This window comes from Osmerus eperlanus, chromosome 18, assembly GCF_963692335.1.
Source record: "Osmerus eperlanus chromosome 18, fOsmEpe2.1, whole genome shotgun sequence".
In the NCBI taxonomy this organism is placed as follows: Eukaryota; Metazoa; Chordata; class Actinopteri; order Osmeriformes; family Osmeridae; genus Osmerus; species Osmerus eperlanus.
Window position 1 is genome coordinate 125,001 of NC_085035.1, and position 24,486 is coordinate 149,486.

At 46.5% G+C, this 24,486-nt stretch overlaps 3 protein-coding genes across 20 annotated transcripts in view; 2 read left to right on the plus strand and 1 right to left on the minus strand.

Moving 5' to 3' along the window:
- pip5kl1 (phosphatidylinositol-4-phosphate 5-kinase-like 1) overlaps nt 1-1,687 on the plus strand; it is an 8,149-nt gene extending 6,462 nt beyond the window's left edge. The window contains exon 10 of one of the 2 annotated variants that reach the window (XM_062484353.1): nt 240-1,687. In XM_062484353.1, the coding sequence (XP_062340337.1) occupies nt 240-636 (397 nt within the window). In that variant the 3' untranslated portion in view covers nt 637-1,687. The remainder of the gene's footprint in view (nt 1-239) is intronic. The other variant, XM_062484354.1, reaches the window with a different exon arrangement.
- Nucleotides 1,688-2,108: 421 nt separating this feature from the next.
- Nucleotides 2,109-13,775, plus strand: sh3glb2b (SH3-domain GRB2-like endophilin B2b). 15 transcript variants are annotated; one of them, XM_062484172.1, is made up of 16 exons: nt 2,109-2,329; nt 3,226-3,367; nt 4,351-4,479; nt 4,724-4,857; nt 4,985-5,089; nt 6,355-6,417; nt 6,690-6,749; nt 8,290-8,313; nt 8,941-9,030; nt 9,235-9,335; nt 11,139-11,153; nt 11,647-11,830; nt 11,980-12,069; nt 12,202-12,253; nt 12,290-12,367; nt 12,615-13,775. In XM_062484172.1, exons 1-14 carry the CDS (start codon nt 2,267-2,269, stop codon nt 12,217-12,219), a joined length of 1,218 nt encoding a protein of 405 aa, XP_062340156.1. In that variant the 5' UTR covers nt 2,109-2,266; the 3' UTR covers nt 12,220-12,253; nt 12,290-12,367; nt 12,615-13,775. The 15 variants fall into 15 exon arrangements, with proteins under 15 accessions (XP_062340156.1, XP_062340157.1, XP_062340154.1 ...); XM_062484173.1 differs by lacking the exon at nt 12,615-13,775 and adding an exon at nt 12,478-12,507 and having other exon boundaries at nt 12,290-12,349; XM_062484170.1 differs by lacking the exon at nt 12,290-12,367 and having other exon boundaries at nt 12,202-12,241; nt 12,619-13,775.
- Nucleotides 13,776-17,527: 3,752 nt separating this feature from the next.
- Nucleotides 17,528-24,399, minus strand: p2rx4a (purinergic receptor P2X, ligand-gated ion channel, 4a). Of its 3 annotated transcripts, XM_062484610.1 has the most exons (13): nt 24,075-24,396; nt 23,850-23,997; nt 23,375-23,446; nt 22,946-23,018; nt 22,680-22,776; nt 22,516-22,596; nt 21,480-21,621; nt 19,963-20,099; nt 19,551-19,644; nt 18,559-18,624; nt 17,947-18,042; nt 17,722-17,745; nt 17,528-17,674 (listed from the first exon to the last, which is right to left on the minus strand). In XM_062484610.1, the coding sequence occupies exons 1-12, from the start codon at nt 24,215-24,217 to the stop codon at nt 17,725-17,727; spliced, it is 1,170 nt and encodes a 389-aa protein (XP_062340594.1). In that variant the 5' UTR covers nt 24,218-24,396; the 3' UTR covers nt 17,528-17,674; nt 17,722-17,724. The 3 variants fall into 3 exon arrangements, with proteins under 3 accessions (XP_062340594.1, XP_062340593.1, XP_062340595.1); XM_062484609.1 differs by having other exon boundaries at nt 17,528-17,745; XM_062484611.1 differs by lacking the exon at nt 18,559-18,624 and having other exon boundaries at nt 17,528-17,745; nt 24,075-24,399.
- Nucleotides 24,400-24,486: the final 87 nt, after the last annotated feature.

Here is a 24,486-nt window from a genome sequence, read left to right on the forward strand (position 1 = left end):
TTCATTTATGGAGACGCTTTTCTCCAAAGCAGCATGTAGAAAGTACAGCAGAATATCAAGGATCGGAAGCGCAGAGTTCTAATAGAATTATCAAGGAACGGTCTGTTTTACCAGATATCCACGTCTCAGCTAACAGGCACAGTGCAACAATAACTTCGTACTGCAGTATTACACAGTGCCACTTGACTGCAGTATTACAGTACAGTACAGTTACCCTCTTGATCCACTCACATCTTCAGGTCGGTGATCGCAGGCTCCAGCCCCGCCCACTCTGACCCAGGGGCAATCCCAGGGGCGGTGCTGGGGGCAGAGTCAGAGACAGGAAGCTGCTGGGTGGTAGGAGCACAGGCAGGAAGTGACCCGCCCGACACCCTTCCGAACGCTGCAGAACTGCAGGACTTCCAGGTGCAGAACCGCAGGCTGCTTCCCAGCACCAGGAACCCCCTCCACGTCATCGACGGCCCCGAGCACCGATACTTCCTGGGCATCATCGACATATTCACGGTCTACGGCTTCAGGAAGAGGCTGGAGCACCTGTGGAAAAGGATGAGGCATCCAAGGCAAACCTTCTCCACCGTCAGCCCCTCCACCTACTGCCTGCGGCTGTGCAGCTGGGTGCAGGACCACAGCCAGTAGAGTCAGAGCACCATAGAGTCAGAGGGTCATAAAGTCAGAGGATCATAGAGTCAGAGGATCATAGAGTTAGAGGATCATAGCAGAGTCATGGAGACAGAGACTCCTCACCTTGCTGCTCTGCCACAGCAGGACAGAGACACAGTAACCAACCCTGACAACATGAAGCTCCGCCCTCCCAGAGCCCTGAAGCTGTGCTTCATCTCCACGTGTCAACATGCTTAAACCCAGAACTACCTCTTAGTGAGGCACAAAGATCCTCTGCAGCATACAAGTTTTTCCTAAAGTGTTAAGATTAGAAACACAAACTTACCTGTCAAAATAAAGTGCTGTGATTGATACATATAATTTCCTAATTGGCATTGCGAGGTAATTAATTAATGTTTCATTTACTTTTACCGATAACAAATATGTATTTTATTTACTTTTGAATTTGATGAGACACAGTTGTATTCTTTATTATGAATTTGTTTCTTTTTTTATGAACATTGAAGTGTTGCTCCCGGTTTCAGTGTTGTATGTCACCTTCACAGACAAGTGAATATTCCCCAGATATTGTTTATATATGCTTTGTGCGAAAAATGGCAAGACCAGAAAGAGGCTGATGAGTTCTTAGTTAAATATAAGATATTCTGCTCATTTAATTAACATTGTGAAGACTATGGTCCTGTGGGTTGTCTTCCGGGATATGATTTGAACCAGGATCTTTAGGCTCTGATGGAGAGCGATTGCTGATGGATGTTCGCTGGAATTTGTCCCAAAGGTGTTTCAGATGATCTGAATATGTAAAGTACCGGCTGCTACATTACTGGCACTGACACAATGCATCACATATGAATGTTAGTTAACACAAAGAATTACACTAAAGTCCAAGACCCAACAAGATAGCTCGTTGTAGGAACCAAAATTGTCTAATAAATGGCTTGCTCCAGAACATGAATTCCTTTGTGTCGGGTGTGTAATTATTGTGTATTGTTGTCAAAGTATTATTGTTATTTTTGGCCTTTATCTAGTTTGATGTAACTGTTTGCTTTTAATCTGTTTTGCACGTGAATAATACAACATGAATTAATTCTGTGTTACGTTAATTCAATGTTGTGAAAGTTCTGCTAGAAGTCGAAATAGCTGCATACGTGTAGGCATGAAAGTTTGATGCTGTATGTTCCCCAAACAAATCCTTTCGACATAGGCCAATTTGAGAATGAAATACATAAACGAAAACCATTTAAACCTTGTTTGATATGTTGTTATCTGATTAGGGAGAATACAAGTTTATCTCTGTGCTACCATTTTCATACCAAACCCAGGGTATGATGAATATGATTCTACTTTAAATGTAGACCATAGTGTGACTCGTGACTAGGTGAGGCCAATATTCCTAACACTGTAAACGAATGTTACCGTGGATTGTTGGATGGCAGTAATCCTAACAACAGGCGTGGGAGGGGGAAATTGCATCGGGTCTCTTTAAAACTAGGACATGTAGTAGATTACCGACCACATGCAGGCGGATTAGGGGTTGGTCGCCAGTGCGTATGCTACTACATCTTTTAATCGAGCGAAAGGACTCCCTTAGCAGGGGACACAAACAAGCCGATGTTGCGGGAACACAACGTTTGCATAAACTGATACGATGGATTTCAATGTCAAAAAGCTCGCTTCGGACGCAGGGGTGTTCTTTACTCGTGCAGTCCAGGTAGGCTATTTAGAAAACCAGTCGTTTTTAAATCAGCCTATTTGTGATAAACTATTGTGATCCAAATCCCTGCGAGTATGAATTTAGAGTACAGAACTATTATTAATGGTGATTAATTGGCTAATAACCATGCAAGCGACAATTACATTTAATTGTACAATTCCTGTTAAGGATGTCTCCCTTTAACGTCATTGTAAGCCGATAAAGGCTAGTTAAGCCTGCATCCATTATTGATGGCTGTTCCTAACCGTAGAGCCACGGGGTGCATGTGACAGTTACCGTGGAGGAGCTGATGTGTCGCTCCTCGGCTCTATGGAGACAACACCGCGCTTTTCTCATGTTTCATACGAGTTAATACAGTCCTTTAGGTAGCGACGGGTGCTGTAGGTTAGGCGCGTGTAGACCCTAACCTACAAGGCTGTCAAATGTGTTCTCTTCATTTGGGTCCCTGGAATTGTCATCGAAGTCATTTTGCCATCTTATTGATCACATTGCACTCATGCCTGATCAACACTTTCTGCTAGCGTCTCAGTACAGCACCATGACGAGCCCTGGAGTGGAGTCACGGGGTCAGCCGTGTCCGCGTGGGTCTGTTCACATCCAGTCATGATCTAATATAAAATAAAATATGGAGCAATTCATGGACTCGCAATTAGTTCGTTTGAGGTGCTCTTTGGACAGAGATTCATGTGGACTAAAAACAAAAAAAACAAAAAACTCAGACACTTTGAAAGCAATTCAAATGCCTTTATTTTAAATGTCCATGTTTGGACTATTGGTGACATTGGTGTATTAAAGACCTACTTAAATAAAATATCATATATAGGATTCATAGAGCATACTGCTGTACAGGATACATACTCAATGCTGGGTGTAAATGCTTGGTGCGTTTGAAGTTCACTGAGGAGAAACTGGGTCAAGCAGAGAAGACTGAGCTGGATGCCCACCTGGAGAACCTGCTGGCTCGAGCCGACTGCACCAAGAACTGGACTGAGAAGATCTTCAGACAAACGGAAGTGCTGCTGCAACCCAACCCAAGTGAGTCACTCTTGTAGAGCTAGCGGATTCACTGATCCAAATCTGTATAGCCCGGCTTCACATATGCCACATATCGCACCTTAACAAATCCACTTCAGTGTTTTGTATTTCAAATCTTGTACTTTTTTGTATACATTTCCAGTTATGAAGCATGGAGTATTCATTATCTGATCACAGTAATTAGACATAATGGAAAACTCTAACCCTTGACTTTGTTATCCTCATGCTACAGTTGACCACACAGGTACGTTGTTCTGTATTCACGATGCACAGATCTCCTGATGTATAGAACTGCTCCTTCTAGCCTTACTTCATCCAGGACCAAGTATGTAGGTCTGTGTGCTTACAGCTAGCTAGGAGTCACAAAATAAGCTTTTAGTTGTTCCCTTTTCGGGGGTAAGGGTGATCTGCAGCCTTTCCTCAACTCCCTCAACTGTCATCAGGGACCCAGTTAGCCAAACATGAATGCAGCAAGACTCCATCTCTCTGTGTTCAACAGACTCCATCTCTCTGTGCTCAATAGAATCCATCTCTGTATTCTCAAAGACAAAATAGGCTGTTACTTGTTCTGATGAACTATAGGAAAGTACTTCCACCCCTTCCTAATGGTGATTCTGTTCGGTAACATTGTATTGTCTTCAATTTTGACTTGTTGGGTTTTTCGTTCTACCTTCGTTTAAGAAATAGGGGTCAGGGTTTATATGTTATGGGTCAAGGTTTAACGGGTAGAGTCAGGGGTAATGGGGTCAGGGGTTCCTGTTTTGAACCTGCAGCATGCTTCTGTCTTTGCCCAGGCGCCTGTATAGAGGGTTAGGGTTGTGTCTATGTCTGCCCAGGCGCCTTTTATAGAGGGTTAGGGTTGTGTCTATGTCTGCCCAGGCGCCTGTATAGAGGGTTAGGGTTGTGTCTATGTCTGCCCAGGCGCCTGTATAGAGGGTTAGGGTTCCTCTTCTGAACCCTTCAGCATGTCTATGTCTGCCCAGGTGCCCGAATAGAGGAGTTCTTCTATGAGAAGCTGGATAAGAAGCTCCCCTGCCGGACTACAAATGGGGAGCTACTGGGCCAGCACATGCTGGACGCGGCCAGGGACTTCGGCCCCGGCACACCCTACGGTACCTGGCTTCCATTTGATTCATTTAGCTTTTATCCAAAACAACACACAATGATCATGTGACCGGACCAAGGAGCCGTGAGTCTACATGATCTGTAGATCATCTCAGCAGCTCTCCTGGCTGCAGACCTGGATGTGTGTGAACAGGCAGCACTCTGGTCGTGTGTGTGTGTGAACAGGCAGCACTCTGGTCGTGTGTGTGTGTGTGAACAGGCAGCACTCTGGTCGTGTGTGTGTGTGAACAGGCAGCACTCTGGTCACGGTCGGAGAGTACCAGAAGAGACTTGGAGGAGCAGAGCGGGAGTTCCTTCAGACTTCAGCCGTCAACTTCCTGACACCTCTCCGCAACTTCCTGGAGGGAGACTGGAGAACCATCTCAGTGAGTTAACCCTAGGTCTAAAACCTGCCCCTTACCTCCTACGTCTTACTCCCTATCCCCTACCTCCTGCCACCTACCCTCTGCCCCTTACCTCCTGCCCTTGCCTGATGGTTTCTCCCTCTTGCAGAAAGAGAGGCGTCTCCTTGAGAACCGTCGTCTGGACCTGGACATCTGTAAAGCACGTCTAAAGAAAGCCAAACAAGCAGAGGCCAAAGCTGCGGTAAGCCTTCCTGTCCTGGACCCCCGCTAACCCCAACGCTAACCCTGGACCCCCGCTAACCCTAATTCTCCTCACCCATCCTTCCTGCCTTGGACTCCTCACCCATCTTGAGAGATTTTGGGACCGGGTGAGGGGTGAGGTTCGGGTTAGTGATGTCTGCTAATACGTGTGATCTGGAGGTCCAGTTATCTATGTGCCTGTCATGCCACCAGAACATCATCATTCCCATTTATGTTTATTTGGCCCCCCCTGCTGACTCTTAACTAAACTGTTTCTCTTATCATTTGCCCAGTGTGAGGGAGACGTGAGTATTGACATGAACACCATTCTGCTTTTGGTTATATTTAAAAAAAGAATCTTATTTTTTAAATCTTGCGTGCCTATCCTTTTCTTACTGTGTCATCTTGTTCTTCCAGAAGACCTTCCATGTGCTCCCTTGCGCTTGGTAACCCTGACCAGCAGGAGGCTGGTCAGGGTTACCTGGCTATTTATTGTCATGAATAGAAAATATTCTTCTGCTGCTATAAAAAAATATGAACAACATTCCATGTGATCTTGATTTCCGTAAACTAGGCGCAGTGCAAAGTAGCCACATCTCAGTTACCAGTCAGAGCAACAATAATAAGGGAGTCAGATGGCTGAGCGGTTAGGGAGTCGGGCTATTAATCAGAAGGTTGTTGGTTCGATTCCCGGCCGTGCAAAAATGACGTTGTGTCCTTGGGCAAGGCACTTCACCCTACTTGCCTCGGGGGAATGTCCCTGTACTTACTGTAAGTCGCTCTGGATAAGAGCGTCTGCTAAATGACTAAATGTAAATGTAATAACATCTCATCTACAGATATATAATATAACATCTCAAGTACAGAGCAAAAATATAACATCTCTACTACAGAGCAACAATATAATATCAACGGCCGCATTACATAGTAGATTACAGCAAAAGCATATATCCGATATATAATATCTGAAGTGCAACATGAAACTGTTTTGAGGGTCTCTGATGCTGCAGTGGTACATGATCTCCAATACAACTTGTGGTGAGAAGATTCCTGGTTAGCTCCAGCACTAGGGTGTCATAGGTTCTGACTGCACACACACAGGTCTCTGAACTCTCACAACTGTACAGGTGGCCTGTGTGGTTCTACCTTTACAAATTAATATAAAGTTTTTATAAATATGTAGAAGTTTACATCGTCCTTTTTTTCTTCTTCTGGTCTTCTGTTTGTTGAAGCTGCGAGTGTCCCCACCTGACCATGGCTCTTCTGTCCCCTCCTCAGGCCGCCCCAGACTTTCAGGAAACCAGGCCTCGAAACTACGTCCTGTCTGCCAGCGCCTCCGCGGTAAGAGAGCCAGATGTAGTGGAGGAGACCAGCACACACACACAGATCCATATATATAGTATATACACACACACACACAGATCCATGTATATAGTATACACACACTCCAGCGGTGTGGTGACTGGAGGAAAGGTCAGAGAAATTATACTTCCATTCTAAGCCTTTTTTGTTTCACTGATCAGACCAATTAGAGGGAAGGTTCTGCGACTATTCTATATTTGTTTATAAACTTGTGTTGCTGTTTCTCACCTCTCTGGCCCAATGCCTCATAGCTAAACAATGGATGGGAGAGCTGGGATTTCTCAGATACCGCTGTGTCTGAGGAGAGAAAGGTTGTATGTTGTTTTAGAACGCCAGTGTTATGTAGATGGTGACACCCGCAGATAGAGGATATGATTCTGTAGAGAGTACTAGGGAGTTATGTGTAGTGTTTGTTTACACGTGGAAGGATCCTAGAAACGGGTGTGAGCTTGTGTCAGTGTTGTGTGGATTCCTCCTCGTGATTTAAACATCCTGTTGCTTCCCCTGACTCAGCCAGCGGCACTCAGCTTACTGTTGGAAGGAGTAAACAGGTCTACTGAGGGAGTTCCCTGGTTTCCATGGTGACTGCAGCTGGCTCAGACCAGCTAAACAGGTCTACTGAGGGAGTTCCCTGGTTTCCATGGTGACTGCAGCTGGCTCAGACCAGCTAAACAGGTCTACTGAGGGAGTTCCCTGGTTTCCATGGTGACTGCAGCTGGCTCAGACCAGCTAAACAGGTCTACTGAGGGAGTTCCCTGGTTTCCATGGTGACTGCAGCTGGCTCAAACCAGCTAAACAGGTCTACTGAGGGAGTTCACTGGTTTCCATGGTGACTGCAGCTGGCTCAGACCAGCTAAACAGGTCTACTGAGGGAGTTCCCTGGTTTCCATGGTGACTGCAGCTGGCTCAGACCAGCTAAACAGGTCTACTGAGGGAGTTCCCTGGTTTCCATGGTGACTGCAGCTGGCTCAGACCAGCTAAACAGGTCTACTGAGGGAGTTCCCTGGTTTCCATGGTGACTGCAGCTGGCTCAGACCAGCTAAACAGGTCTACTGAGGGAGTTCCCTGGTTTCCATGGTGACTGCAGCTGGCTCACTAAAAAGGTCTACTGAGGGAGTCTCCTGGTTTCCATGGTGACTGCAGCTGGCTCAGACCAGCTGTATTTTCTGCCCCCAGTTAAGGTTTATGTAGGCTGTCTTTACTTTCTGAGTACAGATGGATATATGACAGTCAATATTTAATTTATGAATCCTTCACCATTATGGCAATGATTAAGACTGCTCGATTAAGCATTTCACAGCTATGGATGGTACACAGAGGGCTTAACAGATGAAATATAAATATGGCAAAGAAATATGGTTATGAAGCATGAAGTGAATATGTCTCCCATCAAAGTCAGTAAATGCTGCGTAATATATCTTCTGTGTGTTAAATTATTTCCAACTGCAGACCATGGTTTGAATCGGAGCACAATCATATGAAATCCAGGAAAATACTCCCTATATTACTGAAGTCTTTTCCTTTCATGTTTCCTTCTTGTCTTGTCTTAAGATTTATAGTCTTTTTGGTTTTCTTTTGTCTTAATGGCTCTATTGTTGTGAGTCCTCTGCAGCTGCAAAACTGTACAGAATGTTGACTAAGGACAGTCTTTGTTGCCTTTGTCAGTTACAAATCAACCGAATGCAGCTGATAGTTTGTACTTGTCAAAAATCATCAAAAATAAGTCATAAAAGTTCCTTGAGGACCCAGTGAGAGAAGTATGAATGTGCATGTAGCTTGGGGTGTGATGTCACCATTGTGGAATTGTTGCTCTGAAAATGTCTCATTTCCTTGTCATGCTGCTTCTCCCAGCTCTGGAGTGAGGAAGTGGACAAAGTAAGTAGTCCTTAAAATACCCTCTAGGTAGGCCTGTCTATGTAGACCTCAGGGTTCTAATAGGCCTGTGTATGTAGACCTCAGGGTTCTAATAGGCCTGTGTATGTAGACCTCAGGGTTCTAATAGGCCTGTGTATGTAGACCTCAGGTTTCTAATAGGCCTGTGTATGTAGACCTCAGGGTTCTAATAGGCCTGTGTATGTAGACCTCAGGGTTCCATAGGCCTGTGTATGTAGACCTCAGGGTTCTATAGGCCTGTGTATGTAGACCTCAGGGTTCCATAGGCCTGTGTATGTAGACCTCAGGGTTCTATAGGCCTGTGTATGTAGACCTCAGGGTTCCATAGGCCTGTGTATGTAGACCTCAGGGTTCCATAGGCCTGTGTATGTAGACCTCAGGGTTCCATAGGCCTGTGTATGTAGACCTCAGGGTTCTATAGGCCTGTGTATGTAGACCTCAGGGTTCCATAGGCCTGTGTATGTAGACCTCAGGGTTCTATAGGCGTGTAAGTAAGATGTATGTTCACGTTTGGGTTGGAGTTAGCATTGCTTGTGTGTGTACCTGTGTGTGTGTGTGTGTGTGTGTGTACATTCGCCCGTGCTCATGCTGGTGTGTGTGTGTTGCCAGGCGGAGCAGGAGCTGCGTGTCGCCCAGACTGAGTTTGACAGACAAGCGGAGGTGACCCGCCTCCTGCTGGAGGGTATCAGCAGCACACACGTGAGGACAGACCCTCAGGGTCTTAACCCTAACCCATCATCATCACCCTCATCATCATCAACACCACCACCACCAAACACAATATCCTCATCACCATCATCATCATCACTAATACCATTATCATCATCACTAATACCATCATCATTATCAAGCATAAAGCTGCTCCAGTCCGTGTGTAACGTGAGAGGTGTTCTCCCCCGCCAGGTGAACCACCTGCGCTGCCTGCATGAGTTTGTGGAGGCTCAGGCCACCTTCTACGCTCAGTGTCACCAGGCCATGCAGGAGCTGCAGACGGAGCTGCGCAGGTGAGGCTTATCCAGATCCTCTGGCCAGCAGACAGGTGACAGGTGACGGCAGACAGGTGACAGCAGACAGGTGACAGGCAGCTGACAGGTGACAGGTGGCGGCAGACAGGTGACAGGTGACAGGTGGCGGCTGACAGGTGACAGGTGGCGGCAGACAGGTGACAGGTGACAGGTGGCGGCAGACAGGTGACAGGTGGCGGCAGACAGGTGACAGGTGGCGGCAGACAGGTGACAGGTGGCGGCAGACAGGTGACAGGTGGCGGCAGACAGGTGACAGGTGGCGGCAGACAGGTGACAGGTGGCGGCAGACAGGTGGCGGCAGACAGGTGGCAGCAGACAGGTGACAGGTGGCGGCAGTCAGGTGACAGGTGGCGGCAGACAGGTGACAGGTGGCGGCAGTCAGGTGGCGGCAGACAGGTGGCAGCAGACAGGTGACAGGTGGCGGCAGACAGGTGGCGGCAGTCAGGTGACAGGTGGCGGCAGACAGGTGGCGGCAGACAGGTGACAGGTGGCGGCAGACAGGTGGCGGCAGTCAGGTGACAGGTGGCGGCAGTCAGGTGGCGGCAGACAGGTGGCAGCAGACAGGTGACAGGTGGCGGCAGTCAGGTGACAGGTGGCGGCAGTCAGGTGACAGGTGGCGGCAGACAGGTGGCGGCTTCAACATTTACATTTTAGAGATACAAGTCGTGCACATAGAAGGTTCAGAAGAAATTAAGGATCTGCAGTGCAGAGTTCCAAGAGTATTCCTGTGGTCAGAGCCAAGGAACGGTCTGTATTTACCAGGAACAGGGCAAATAACCATTTCTCGGCTATCAGGTGCAATACAATAGTACTGTCGCAGTTCGTTTCTTGTATCTACATTGAGGACACTGAGTCGTGGCTGGATACAAGCAGTTTTATTCGTCTCATACAGGTTATACACACAGTCACTGGACATTCTCCCGCTGAGAAGACCAAAGCATGTCTCAAGCCCGGCTGACTTTATACTCATTAAAAGTCTGCCCCTTTTCTCTACTTAAATGTGTTGCAAGATCAACGAGTGTCACCTGTCACATTTCCTCTCTGGTTCCTGTCAATATTTAATGCCAAGTGGGCCTAGGTGACATTTAATAAGTGGGCTGTGTCTTCTTATGTCCTAATTTGGTAACATGCTAGAGCCTATGGTGTCTGATTTCTTTCCTATCAAGTTATGCCAGCCCTTGGCCTGGTACAAAAACAATGTAGTGAGAGCATGTTTCTCCCAACTGATATAGCTGTGTGCTCTGCTTTAACTTCTCTCAAGGATCACGTTCAGATCAGCCTAATTCACATTCAGGACAATCATTATACATTTACCATAACATTAATACAATGGGTCCAGTTTTCCTGCTTCCAATAACATCTGTTTCATGGGTTCAGTCTCTTACAAGACAGTCATACAACAGGATCATAAATATATCACACAAATTTGCAAGTGTAACAAGAAGGAATGTTCTGCTCAGTTTGTCCTCGTCACAAATTGCACAATGTAAACAAAACTGGACACGTGTCATGTTTTATTGCTACAGTTTTAATGGTCCTAACATTGGCTTTTCCAATACCTTAATAATGTCAGCTAGCAGGGGAACTGCAGATGCAGAAGGGTATGCTGTCCGCAAATATTTACTGTTACTTAACAGCAACTCTAGTTTCCTTCACATGGCTAATCTCAGGTCCTAATGTTCTGAAAAATCTCCAGAAATTGTATTCAAATAAAATGTCGTTTTTCCTCTGTTGATAACTTATTGTCACAAGGTTCTCTTTCTCTCAATTTCCTGCTGTCAGTGCTAATGGAGATACGTAAGTATTTGTAACCTGAGGGTAACTTAGTCAACCTGGTGTGTGTGTGTGTGTGTGTTAATGCAAGCACACGAGACATACTTGAGCTAAGGTTCGCAAACAACATGTTTAAATAGTGTTTATCAGGTTTAAAAACACATGAAAGTTGGGTTTACTCATTGAAAAAACGATCTGACCATTAAGTGTTTTTAGATTAACTTTTCATGTATTGGTTCTAACCCTAATATGCTTTTACACTGTAAACTGTGTTTACACTGTAAACTGCTTTTACACTAAACTGGGTTTACACTGTAAGCTGCTTTACACTGTAAACTGCTTTACACTGTAAACTGCTTTTACACTGTAAGCTGATTTACACTGTAAACTGGGTTTACACTGTAAGCTGCGTTTACACTGTAAGCTGCATTTACACTGTAAGCTGGGTTTACACTGTAAGCTGATTTACACTGTAAGCATTGTTCATGTCTTTTTTCTGCTGACTGAAACCGATCAGATTTCCGAACGCGTTCTCGGCGAACCCTTCCTCCTGCCCCTCTCCCGTGACCCCGGAGCTGCGGGCCCCGACGCCCGGCGCTCTGCAGGAGGAGCAGCGGCCTGCCACCGGCGCACGCAAGGCCAGGGTCCTCTACGACTACGATGGCCACGATGCCTACGAGCTATCTCTGCTGGCCGATGAGGTAGGAGGGGGATGGGAGGGTAACCCTAGCATGGGGATGGGTGTAGCTCAGTGTTAGAGCATTTATTTGACTGCAGATCAAGAGGTAGCAGGGCGACTGTATGTTTCTTGTGAGTTTTTGGTCCAATCTGACATCCTTGTTTCTCTCAGCTCATCACCGTGTACACTGTGCCAGGCATGGATCCTGATTGGCTGATGGGAGAGAGAGGCAACCAGAAAGGAAAAGTACCCGTGACATACCTGGAGCTGTTGAGCTAGATCCTTACACACACACACACACACACCTGGAGCTCCCTATAGGTCCTTACACACACACACACACACACACACCTGGAGCTCCCTATAGGTCCTTACACACACACACACACACACCTGGAGCTGTTGAGCTAGGTCCTTACACACACACACACACCTGGAGCTCCCTATAGGTCCTTACACACACACACACCTGGAGCTGTTGAGCTAGGTCCTCACTCACAACACACACACTCACAACACACACCTGGAGCTCCCTAGCTAGGTCCTCACTCACAACACACTCACAACACACACACTCACAACACACACCTGGAGCTCCCTAGCTAGGTCCTCACTCACAACACACTCACAACACACACACTCACAACACACACCTGGAGCTTCCTATAGGTCCTTACACACACACACACACACACACACCTGGAGCTCCCTATAGGTCCTTACACACACACACACCTGGAGCTCCCTAGCTAGGTCCTCACTCACAACACACACACACACACCTGGAGCTTCCTATAGGTCCTTACACACACACACAAACACTTACGTACTGTTCAGTGTAAACGCTACACAAGCACATACCTTTACAAAGTCCTACAGACATACTCTGTGTTCCCAAACATGTACAGAGAGGCAAATACACGTGTGTACCATCATGTTTAGAATGATACATCAGTAAATAGTCTAGTTATGCAAGTGAACTGAGAGTAGAGTTCCCTGTAAAGCTGTACCCTGTTTGACAGATAGAGTAGCTGTGTGAACATAGCTGAATAATCATTTTAATACAATTATAATGCAATGGTGAAATGGGTTCTAACAACTTACACCTCTATCAACAAGGTCTCTTCTGACGTTTATGAACATTTATTTAGAATTAAAGCAATACATATTTATGTATTTCGATTCCTCAGTTTTCCCAGGCAGTCTTCAGTTTACCATGCTGTTTGCATATATTGATGGTTGTAACAAAAACAATTATTACAAGATATTTCCGATTCAGGCACTCTTAACACTATTTTTGTTTGAAATTATGCCAGAGGATTAAAAGTCTGAACACATCTTGTGGGTTAACAGTGTTTGTCAGATTTAAAGTCTAAATAATTTGTGTGTGTTATCAGGTCACAATGGTTAGGTTTTGAACATTCTAGATGTCATCAATCAAGTGTACTGTAAGTAATTAAGTAGTTCAGACGTGTTGATTCTATTTGTCTCTGATTCACCCTCTTGCCCTTCAATATGGATTCCTGAATTCAAGGAAAGTGGACATCACTTGCATCATGTTTAACTCATTTATTTACAGTCAATGTTTGGACAGTTTAATTCTCTAAATACTCTGGTCAGGGTGTGTCCAGAAAGACCTGTCTCCATTTTTGTTAGTTTATAGTTTAGAAATTTGTGTTTCCTCATTTGCATATGATGTTTTATTGAATACTAAAACAACCCTGTCTGACAAAGCCACAATGCAACACAGTCCTTTCAGATCTGCAAAAGAGTCAAATGTAATGGATCAATTATGTTTGTGTGTGTGTTAATGTCTTTGTGTACATATATACCTCAATATCTGCACCCTTTTGTTTATGTTTAAATGTTGTTATTGTATGAATGAAACCTTAAACAAATAAAAATCCTGTTGAAACTGACATTCATGATGTTTGCACTGAAATGGAGCATGTAAATATAATCTGAGCTGAACTCAGCCTTTGAGGGGATAGTAGTACTCGTAGCTGACTAGAAATGGGTTGAAGTTGGGGTGAGATGGGTGGATGTTAGGGGCACGCTGCGTCATGACAGAATGAATCACTGACATAGGATCTCTGCATCACAGCCCAAAATAAGTAATTCTTCCTGACTTCATCCCGGCGTTTGCATCCCATGCTTCTCTTCACGTCCTTGCTCTGACAGAGACATGGATCCGCCCAGAGAACACGGCAACTCCAGCTGCTCTCTCTCCGTCAACCACTTGTTCTCTCACTCACCCCGCTCAACCGGGCGAGGTGGTGGGACAGGTTTGCTTCTTTCCCCACATATTAAATACACATCCACCCCACTCTCTGTTACGCCAAATCATTTGAACACCATTATGTGATGCTAACTGATCCTATCAAAGCATTTTTAGTTGTCCTCTACCGCCCACCAGGGCCGCTAGCTGACTTTGTGGAGGAGCTGGACATGCTCCTCAGCGTCCTCCCGGATGATGGAACACCGCTGATACTCCTTGGGGACTTCAACATCCACCTCGAAGGAACGCAGGCCGTCGACTTCAAGTCTCTTCTGACATCCTTCGACCTGACGCTGCTGAGCACACCGGCGACCCACAAGGCAGGCAAACAGCTAGACCTCATCCTGACACATAACTGTATCACTGACTTAACCTCTGTAACCCCACTACACATTTCTGATCACTCCTTCATCCAATTCTCTGTCTCTCTCCCTCCAACTCCTCCTACCTCCCCTCCCCTCAGAACTTTCCGCCGCAACCTCCGCTCCCTATCCCCCTCCCATTTGTCCTCCATTGTAACATCTTCCCTCTCTCCCATTGATGAGTTTATGTGCCACCCCACTGACACTGCCACCAACACCCTGTTATCCACACTAACTGCATCACTCGACACTCTCTGTCCCCTGTCAACCAGGCCTGCGCGATCTTCTAGCTTTTAATTTTTGTACACAAATATCTGTACTTTGTACTTACATTTTTAAACTAGGCTTGTTACTTTAGTTTCAATCTGTATTTGATGGCATGATGAATATGATTTCTTGTCACTGCGCGCATTTTTTCATTTCCTGGCTATCATGTACAACAAACGCAAGCTCATCTACAAAGCTACTATGGAGCAAGGCAGAAGGCAACTAGAAGAATGGCTAATGTTACGGATGAGACAAAGGGAGTTAGCGATGTCTACTTGACTGAGAATAGAGACATTCCTGATAACCCATGGCCATATATGAGGGAGAAAGAAATTTGGATTAGAAATGGTTGTTAAATTTTTTACAGTTATTACACTATTGTTGTTATTATGTTGTCTGTGATTGAAGTCTATATATGTATTAATTTATATAAACGCTTATCCAAAGCAATGTACAGGGGGGATTTGAATCTGAGACCTCTTGATCTGCAGCTATACCCCCCCCCCCCCATCACCTGTCCTGACTGCAGACTCCAGCAGATGCCCCGTGTGTGACCAGTGTAAGCTGGGGTACCGAGGCCCCCACTGTGACCAGTGCAGAGACGGTTTCTACAACTCAGACAGCATATGCTTACCCTGCAACTGCAGTGGACACTCCCTCACCTAGGGGGCGCCACCTCGCTGCCAGCCAGAGGCCGGCTACTGCCTTAGCTGTGGTGACAACACCGCGGGCCGACACTGCGAGCACTGTGCTGAGGGCTACGAGGGGAACACCATCACCAACAGCTGCACCCCTGCATGTGAGCGTACCTGGAAGGGCGATGGTGGGGGTTGGGTGGGGGCAGAGCTGTAGGGTAAGAGGAAGCACTAGAAAGGAGTTTCTAAATATTTTGACTTTATTTTTTACTGAAGCTCTGCTACTAAAGACTAAGTGTGATGTTCCTATAATCTAACTTTATTGAACCTGTTTTCCCATCTGACCTAGCCTCTCCTGCCCTTGGAAATAGCCCCCCAGGCCCTCCAGCCCCCCCGGGTGACCCTGTGGTGCCAGGCCCCCCAGCCCCCCCGGGTGACCCTGTGGTGCCAGGACCGTCCAGACCTATAACAAAGGCCTCCCTGTCTGGGCCTCTGGAGCCCAGCGCCCCTGTTCTGCTCACAAACGCCACAACAGGGGCATCCTTGCCGCAGCTCAGCGTTGTTGTGGTAGCCGTCTGCGTGGTAGCTGTCGTCGTGGTAGCGGTACTGGTGGGCGTGGTGTTCTCCAACCGGAGGTTCTGCAGACGCCGTCTGAGCGGCGCGCTCTGGACGGTCCATCTGAACGGGGACCTTGTCCGCATCAGCAGCTTCCATGACGGCGACCCTGGGAACGACGCCTGTGGCCTGCTGGAGGGCAGCGAGGTCACGACCCAGGTGCAGCGAGGTCACGACCCAGGGGCAGCGAGGTCACGACCCAGGGGCAGCGACGTTACGACCCAGGGGCAGCGAGGTCACGACCCAGGGGCAGCGAGGTCACGACCCAGGGGCAGCGAGGTCACGACCCAGGGGCAGCGACGTTACGACCCAGGGGCAGCGAGGTCACGACCCAGGGGCAGCAAGGTCACGACCCAGGGGCAGCGAGGTCACAACCCAGGGGCAGCGACGTTACGACCCAGGTGCAGCGAGGTCACGACCCAGGGGCAGTGAGGTCACGACCCAGGGGCAGCGACGTTACGACCCAGGGGCAGCGAGGTCACGACCCAGGGGCAGCGAGGTCACGACCCAGAGGCAGCGAGGTTACGACCCAGGGGCAGCGAGGTCACGACCCAAGGGCAGCGAGGTTACGACCCAGGGGCAGCGAGGTCACGACCCTGGGGCAGCGAGGTCACGAGCCAGGGGCAGCGAGGTCACGACCCAGGGGCAGCGAGGTCACTACCCAGGGGCAGCGAGGTCATGACCCAGGGGCAGCGAGGTTACGACCCAGGGGCAGCGAGGTCACGACCCAGGGGCAGCGAGGTCACTACCCAGGGGCAGCGAGGTCACTACCCAGGGGCAGCGAGGTCACGACCCAGGGGCAGCGAGGTCACGACCCAGGGGCAGCTGTCCACCAGCAGCTCCGGCAGCATATAAGCGTCTGTATGAATGAGTTTGTCTTAAGAATGCCGGTGTCATTGTAAAGATCTAATAGTTAACCCTTGTGTTATCTTCGGGTCATTCTGACCCATCAGTCATTGTGACCCACCGTCGTATTGCGACAAATTTACCTCATACAAAAACAAAGTGAAGCATTTTCTTTTAACTGTCGGGCTGTCTCAGACCCCCCACATTGGAATGGTTAAAAGAAAATTATTTGTATTTGTTTTTGTATTGGGTAAAATTGGGTAAACACAACGATGGTTCGTTATGAACCTTTGGGTCATGTGACCCGAAGGCAGCACGAGGGTTAATGGACTTGGTGTCATACAACTGAAGAATTTTATTTTTCCTTCCGATGTTAAAACACACAGGTTTCAAATTACATTGATTGAACATCAATGATAGTTTTTCAGTGACTGGGGTTTTTGGTTGTAAATTTTCCTGAAATCTAAAGTGTTAAAATCATACAGCCAAACCACCACCAACCTTCCTGATAATGGCATGAATGATATCAATAACAGCAGTGATCATGTTCACTGAAGGCTCTGCTGTTTACTACAGGTGCTGCTGTACCTGTACAGGCTCAATATGTTTATAGTAAATAAAGTTAATGGATGCTTTCAGGAGGTTTGTAGTGAGGAGGTAGAGGGGCCGACAGTCTCAAGACCCCTGATGGGGTAAAAACATTACCAACATTTGTTACTGTCCAGATTTTGCCTCCAGGCATTTATTTCACTCAAACATTTGAGACAAAGCCAAAAAAATATACATGTCTGTTTACAGTTGAATAAATCCATTATTCTGAAGAGAAATGTTCAGGATGTGTTGCAGTAACCAGCCCCAGCAGGGTTAGGGGAATGCAGTTTGGGGCCTAACTAACCCTAACCCCAGCAGAGACTCATGGCGTTCCATGTGGAAGCTGCAAGAGGAAGCATGTGTTAGAAGCATGTGTTAACATCAATGAGCCACCTGCAGAAAGACCTGTGACAACTCTAACTTGTTGAAACTGATGATCTGAGAGCCATTTATATAATAAATGTAAATTATTTCAAACAAATCTGTAAAACTGATAAATGTGAAATTTTGCTAAAATCTGTCTCTTAAAAATTCAATTACTCACCAATTCAAAGTCATCTACATATGAATATTTATTTTCCTTGTAGAGATTCCGTTTTGTCATACATGTCAGGACGATCAAGTCACAAACCACAGTTACCTGAGAGAGAGGGAGAGATCAAGACACCTTAGGGACACCAGGAGCCTGTTCCATAAAGCGATTTTATGAAAAGACTCAATTTCAGTTGATTCTGCTCAAAGCAAATTCAACATGGTTCAAACTCAGTCACTATGCCAACACATGCTGCTAAACTAACCTTGTTTGGGGCAGTGCTGTCAGGAATATTTCACACAGCTGTGAACATGGTTTTTACAATGGTGGATCAATTTGATCGATGTTCGACCCTTCGGTCTACTTAAGAACAGAATGCAAATATCTTGACTACATGAATCTGACTTGAATGAGTCTGATTGCGTGAACTAGAATAGGCTTCCATCGAACCGCTTTAGCCCCAACTGAAGTTAGGTTTGGACTTTAATCCCCACTTTTCTCAGCGCGCTTTATGGATCCGACCCCTGATTATTACAGAACCAAAACAAAAAGATGTGAATTAAGGGGAACGTTATATGTGTTTATTATCCTAGAGGAGATGACACTGGGGCAAGCCTCACTCACCAAGCCCAGAAGTGCCAGGCCAGCGCCGATGTTCAGCAGTGTTGGAATGATGTTGAATTTCCCAGCCTGAAGCAGGAGCAGTTACCGAATTTTAAGAAAAAACATGTAGACCTGTAGTTTACTGACCTAGTAACCCTAACACATGTAGACCTGTAGTTTACTGACCTACTAACCCTAACATGTAGACCTGTAGTTTACTGACCTAGTAACCCTAACACATGTAGACCTGTAGTTTACTGACCTACTAACCCTAACATGTAGACCTGTAGTTCACTGACCTACTAACCCTAACATGTAGACCTGTAGTTTACTGACCTAGTAACCCTAACACATGTAGACCTGTAGTTTACTGACCTACTAACCCTAACACATGTAGACCTGTAGTTTACTGACCTACTAACCCTAACATGTAGACCTGTAGTTTACTGACCTACTAACCCTAACATGTAGACCTGTAGTTTACTGACCTACTAACCCTAACATGTAGACCTGTAGTTTACTGACCTAGTAACCCTAACACATGTAGACCTGTAGTTTACTGACCTACTAACCCTAACACATGTAGACCTGTAGTTTACTGACCTACTAACCCTAACACATGTAGACCTGTAGTTTACTGACCTACTAACCCTAACACATGTAGACCTGTAGTTTACTGACCTACTAACCCTAACATGTAGACCTGTAGTTTACTGACCTACTAACCCTAACATGTAGACCTGTAGTTTACTGACCTACTAACCCTAACATGTAGACCTGTAGTTTACTGACCTACTAACCCTAACATGTAGACCTGTAGTTTACTGGCAATTCTGAAGGCAGCATTGGGAACCAATGGGAGAAGAAAACAACAAATGAAAAACATCAAACACCCTCATCTGACCAAACACCATCACATCAAACACCCTCACACCAAACACCCTCATCTGACCAAACACCATCACATCAAACACCATCACCTGACCAAACACCATCACATCAAACACCATCACCTGACCAAACACCATCACATCAAAGCGGATTCCAAATCCTTTGATTAGTGTTCTTGTCTCCTTGTTATTATTAGTCTTGTAGTACTTTGCAAATCTGTGGGAAAAGCAAGATTTGAATGCTGACTAAACAGGTGACCTTCTGTACTTTCTGCTGTGGGCAGGTGAACAGATACCATTGTGTGTGCAGATATTGAGGGACTGCATTATTGCATCATTTGTTTTTCTCTTGACAGCGCTTCAGCAAGCTAGGAGTGCTGCTGATCTAGGCTACAAAGCACAGCAAATGATTTAATCCAAATCCCTACCACTGTGAAGGGGGTGGATTTGAACCCAATACTTCTTAATCTGCTGTCAGTTGTATACTAGTATGTGGTTAGGGTTAGGCTCAGCCTGTAAACACGTCTCTCCGTACCTGAAGTTGTATCCAGGTGCCACATTGTTCTCTGGGTCCTTGTTGTCCAGACGACGGAAGGTGTACTTGGGCACGCACCAGCTCGCTGGCAAGTCCAGATCACAGAACCAGCTGATCTGCACTCCCATGATGCCCCCCTGAGGACACAGCAGGGGCAGTTACAGCAGGGGCAGTTACAGCAGGGGCAGTTACAGCAGGACAGGGGCAGTTACAGCAGGGGCAGTTACAGCAGGGGCAGTTACAGCAGGGGCAGTTACAGCAGGGGCAGTTACAGCAGGACAGGGGCAGTTACAGCAGGGGCAGTCACAGCAGGGGCAGTCACATCAGGGGCAGTCACAGCAGGGGCAGTCACAGCAGGGGCAGGGGCAGTCACATCAGGGGCAGTCACAGCAGGGTGGTGGGAAACAGGCAAACTGTCCTTGATGGTTGGATGCTATTTTGGTGTTTTGCACCGTTTGCACCATCAAGCTGAGTGCTTCAACAAAGCAAACCAAAGTAACCACACCTGAGGTAGTACATGTGATCATGGTCCACCACTGAGGTAGTACATGTGATCATGGTCCACACCTGAGGTAGTACATGTGATCATGGTCCACCACTGAGGTAGTACATGTGATCATGGTCCACACCTGAGGTAGTACATGTGATCATGGTCCACCACTGAGGTAGTACATGTGATCATGGTCCACCACTGAGGTAGTACATGTGATCATGGTCCACACCTGAGGTAGTACATGTGATCATGGTCCACCACTGAGGTAGTACATGTGATCATGGTCCACACCTGATGTAGTACATGTGATCATGGTCCACACCTGAGGTAGTACATGTGATCATGGTCCACCACTGAGGTAGTACATGTGATCATGGTCCACCACTGAGGTAGTACATGTGATCATGGTCCACACCTGAGGTAGTACATGTGATCATGGTCCACACCTGAGGTAGTACATGTGATCATGGTCCACCACTGAGGTAGTACATGTGATCATGGTCCACCACTGAGGTAGTACATGTGATCATGGTCCACACCTGAGGTAGTACATGTGATCATGGTCCACCACTGAGGTAGTACATGTGATCATGGTCCACACCTGAGGTAGTACATGTGATCATGGTCCACACCTGAGGTAGTACATGTGATCATGGTCCACACCTGAGGTAGTACATGTGATCATGGTCCACCACTGAGGTAGTACATGTGATCATGGTCCACCACTGAGGTAGTACATGTGATCATGGTCCACCACTGAGGTAGTACATGTGATCATGGTCCACACCTGAGGTAGTACATGTGATCATGGTCCACCACTGAGGTAGTACATGTGATCATGGTCCACACCTGATGTAGTACATGTGATCATGGTCCACACCTGAGGTAGTACATGTGATCATGGTCCACACCTGAGGTAGTACATGTGATCATGGTCCACCACTGAGGTAGTACATGTGATCATGGTCCACACCTGAGGTAGTACATGTGATCATGGTGGACGTGGTGGGGAGCAGCTGCTTACGTGAACAGCCATGGTCTGGAAGTCCTCCCCAGCCTCCGTGGTCACGTCTCTGAGCCTGAAGATGGGGCAGTCTGGGTCTGTGACTCGGTTGAACACACATTGCTGCAGGTAGGTCTTGTTCACGTGTGGCAAGATATTCCTTCTGCCAGTCAAACAAGGACATGAGACAACTCAGAAGATGTGTTCAGACTCAGAATCAAACTACACCGTTGTTTTTCACTTCTACACTATCTAAGATCACGGCAGTTTGCATCATAGTCTGCACTCTCTGTGGATACTTGGTTTGTCCATCATCCATCACCTCATGTCATCATCCATCACCACTGTCCTTGTTACCCAGACGGTGGTACCAGCTTCTGGGCATGTCTAGATCACATGGCCAGCGGATGCCATCTCTGACACACTGCTATAGCCAGCCATGCCAATGTGAAGCTAGTAGCTCGATGGAGCAGGTGGGATAATGATCCTGGTGTATGCTGTGAGTGAGATTAAACACTTCAACTCAGCTGCATCTGCACCCCATGATCCCACACTCAGTAAACACAGGCTTCACACTGGTGACAGGCCAGCTGGAAGCCAGATTTTGAGAGTAAGTGGTTTCATCAATGCCCTCTCAAAGAACATGCACTGACTCCTATGCAGGTTATAGTCCAGGAAGACTAGACCTCACACCTTGAGTTTGACATTTTATGAGCACTCAAAGTAGATGACATACAAAGCATCCAGAATCTACAGACAACCCAGGTCTGAGTGCCAGTACTGTAGTAAACCCAGGTCTGAGTGCCAGTACTGTAGTAAACCCAGGTCTGAGTGCCAGTACTGTAGTAAACCCAGGTCTGAGTGCCAGTACTGTAGTTAAAGGGTTAGTAGAGTATTGTAGTAAAAGCATTTGGGTTAAGAGTACTGTAATAAAAGGGTTAGTAGTACTGTAGTAAAAGGAGTGTTAATGAGAGTAAGAAGTTTTTGACATGAATCCTGAGTGCACCATCGTGTATCCAGCTCAAACCAAGTAACTGTAGCTTGATATTGAACTCACTTATTGAAGTTGAACATGGGATAGCGGATGCTGTTCTTAATGAGCACGGTGAAGTTCTCAGCACCTGCCAGCATTGGAGGGCTGAGGGAACAACCAGGGTTGGAAACAAATTAGAACTTAATTACACCAACTTAACCTTTGGAACGGAGAATATAAACCCTCACTCAGGCGGCTGCATGTCCAGCTCCAGAGGGCACCAGGCCAGAACCTCGCAGGTCCTAGCCACACTCGAGAAGTTCACACACCTCCCTGTCTGGACACCTGAGACAGGCGTTTCTTTACATGATTAATAACAAACAGCAACATATCTAACAGTAACAATACAATCTCCAACAATATCTCCCCAAATAACATGTTAAGAGTCAACCATAAATGCTCTGCTCATAAACCTATTTCCTAAACATGGACTGATGGTGGATGAGGTTTTTACCGTCTCCTCTGGTGTTGCTGAGACCAGCCTTGCAGTCTGAGTCGGTGATGCAGTCAAACCCAACATTCGGCAGCTCAACAGAGGGCAAAATATCAGAAACATTTAATGCATATAGAAATTACAGCAGAAGAGGACAATACTGCAGTGCAGCAACAGCATCAACTACAATATCACATAATACAGTAGAAACATTTCTTACGTGCAACATCAAACAATGTTGTGGGTCTCTTACTAGAACTATATTTAAGTGAACTGAAACTATAAATGGCACTGTAGGATGGAATGTGGAAATGAATGTTCACTTTCAGGTTCTGCATGGAGGTTTTAATGGATTTGCACTCTCAGGGACAGGACCTAAAACCTGACATCTCTATTATATTAGTCATTATTGTTAATCAGTGGTGCTTGCTGTTAATTATTCAAACTTACCTCTGGACAGTGAGACTGAGTTTGATTCAAAGTCATGATCAGGTTGGTGAGCACAAAGAAGGAACTTTCTTCCTGCAATGAAACACCAAACCAAAAAACTGAAACGCTCTGCTACTGGTAACCTGTAAGAGATTAATCACATGACCATTACTCTCCCTGTTAATGCATTTATGATATGGGTAGTGCAGGTGAATAGAGAATACTTTTTAGTTAAACATGTGGCTCTATATGTTTTCAGTTTGTGATTTGCAGTAGGAGGGATGGCGGGCTACCTAGCTGCGTAGGGAATGGCCCACAGCTTGCCATACACTGAAACCCAGCATCCTACAGGGAAGGCTACATATAAAGAACTGGCCCAAAACAGTGATACACGCAATGAAACACGCGGTGAAAGGACCAGCATAGAGATCGGGGGTTATCATAGAGACCGTACAGACCAGGCCTGTACCTCATCTTCTACCCATCCTGCTGGTACCTGCGGCGGAATGATGTAGTCCGCCACGTCCCAGACACGCAGTCCCAGATCAGACGTGTTGGTCACGGCTACCCCCTTCACCTTGGTCGTGACAGAGCTCAGGACGCCGTCGGTATCCTGGTATCCTTTCTTGAGAACGCAGACATACCTGCACAGGTGTCGAGCATAAGTTCATTCGAAATAAAACATCAGCCTTTAACTGATTCTGGGGAGCGGTAGACATACCCGATCACGTATCCCAGCACCAGAGCTTGAATAATTCTATTGAGGGTCCCAACTTTGGTACTCCTGATGACGAGAATTTGCGGAGTTGAATACTCAAAAAAACAGCGACAAACGGACGCGCAAAATCCTTTGTTCGTTGTCATATTTGCGTCCTAAATGGGCTGTAGTTTTGTTTTGAGAGCTCTCCGCGGTGGCTGTCTCCCGCTGGTCACGCTGTTGACACTAATTAACCTGTTGCATTTTATTCACTTCCTTCCGACACCTTCCTTCTTCCGCATATGCTGGTCAGCGCTTTATCATGAACTCATTAGTAAGTAGTAGGCCATAGTAGTACTAGATACTAGAACTCATTCTTAGACTACATACTGTTTGTCAGAAGTAAATTGACGATTGACCACAAATTATTATTAAT

Coding starts and splice junctions, on each gene's coding strand:
- p2rx4a (XM_062484610.1), bottom strand. CDS start 24,217: ATGACAACGAACAAAGGATTTTGCGCGTCCGTTTGTCGCTGTTTTTTT. Junction 22,777..22,945: donor CAGCAACACCAGAGGAGACG/GTAAAAACCTCA, acceptor CGCCTGTCTCAG/GTGTCCAGACAGGGAGGTGT. Junction 19,645..19,962: donor GCACCTGGATACAACTTCAG/GTACGGAGAGAC, acceptor CTTTTCCCACAG/ATTTGCAAAGTACTACAAGA.
- sh3glb2b (XM_062484172.1), top strand. CDS start 2,267: ATGGATTTCAATGTCAAAAAGCTCGCTTCGGACGCAGGGGTGTTCTTT. Junction 4,480..4,723: donor CGGCCCCGGCACACCCTACG/GTACCTGGCTTC, acceptor GTGTGTGAACAG/GCAGCACTCTGGTCACGGTC. Junction 4,858..4,984: donor GAGACTGGAGAACCATCTCA/GTGAGTTAACCC, acceptor TCCCTCTTGCAG/AAAGAGAGGCGTCTCCTTGA.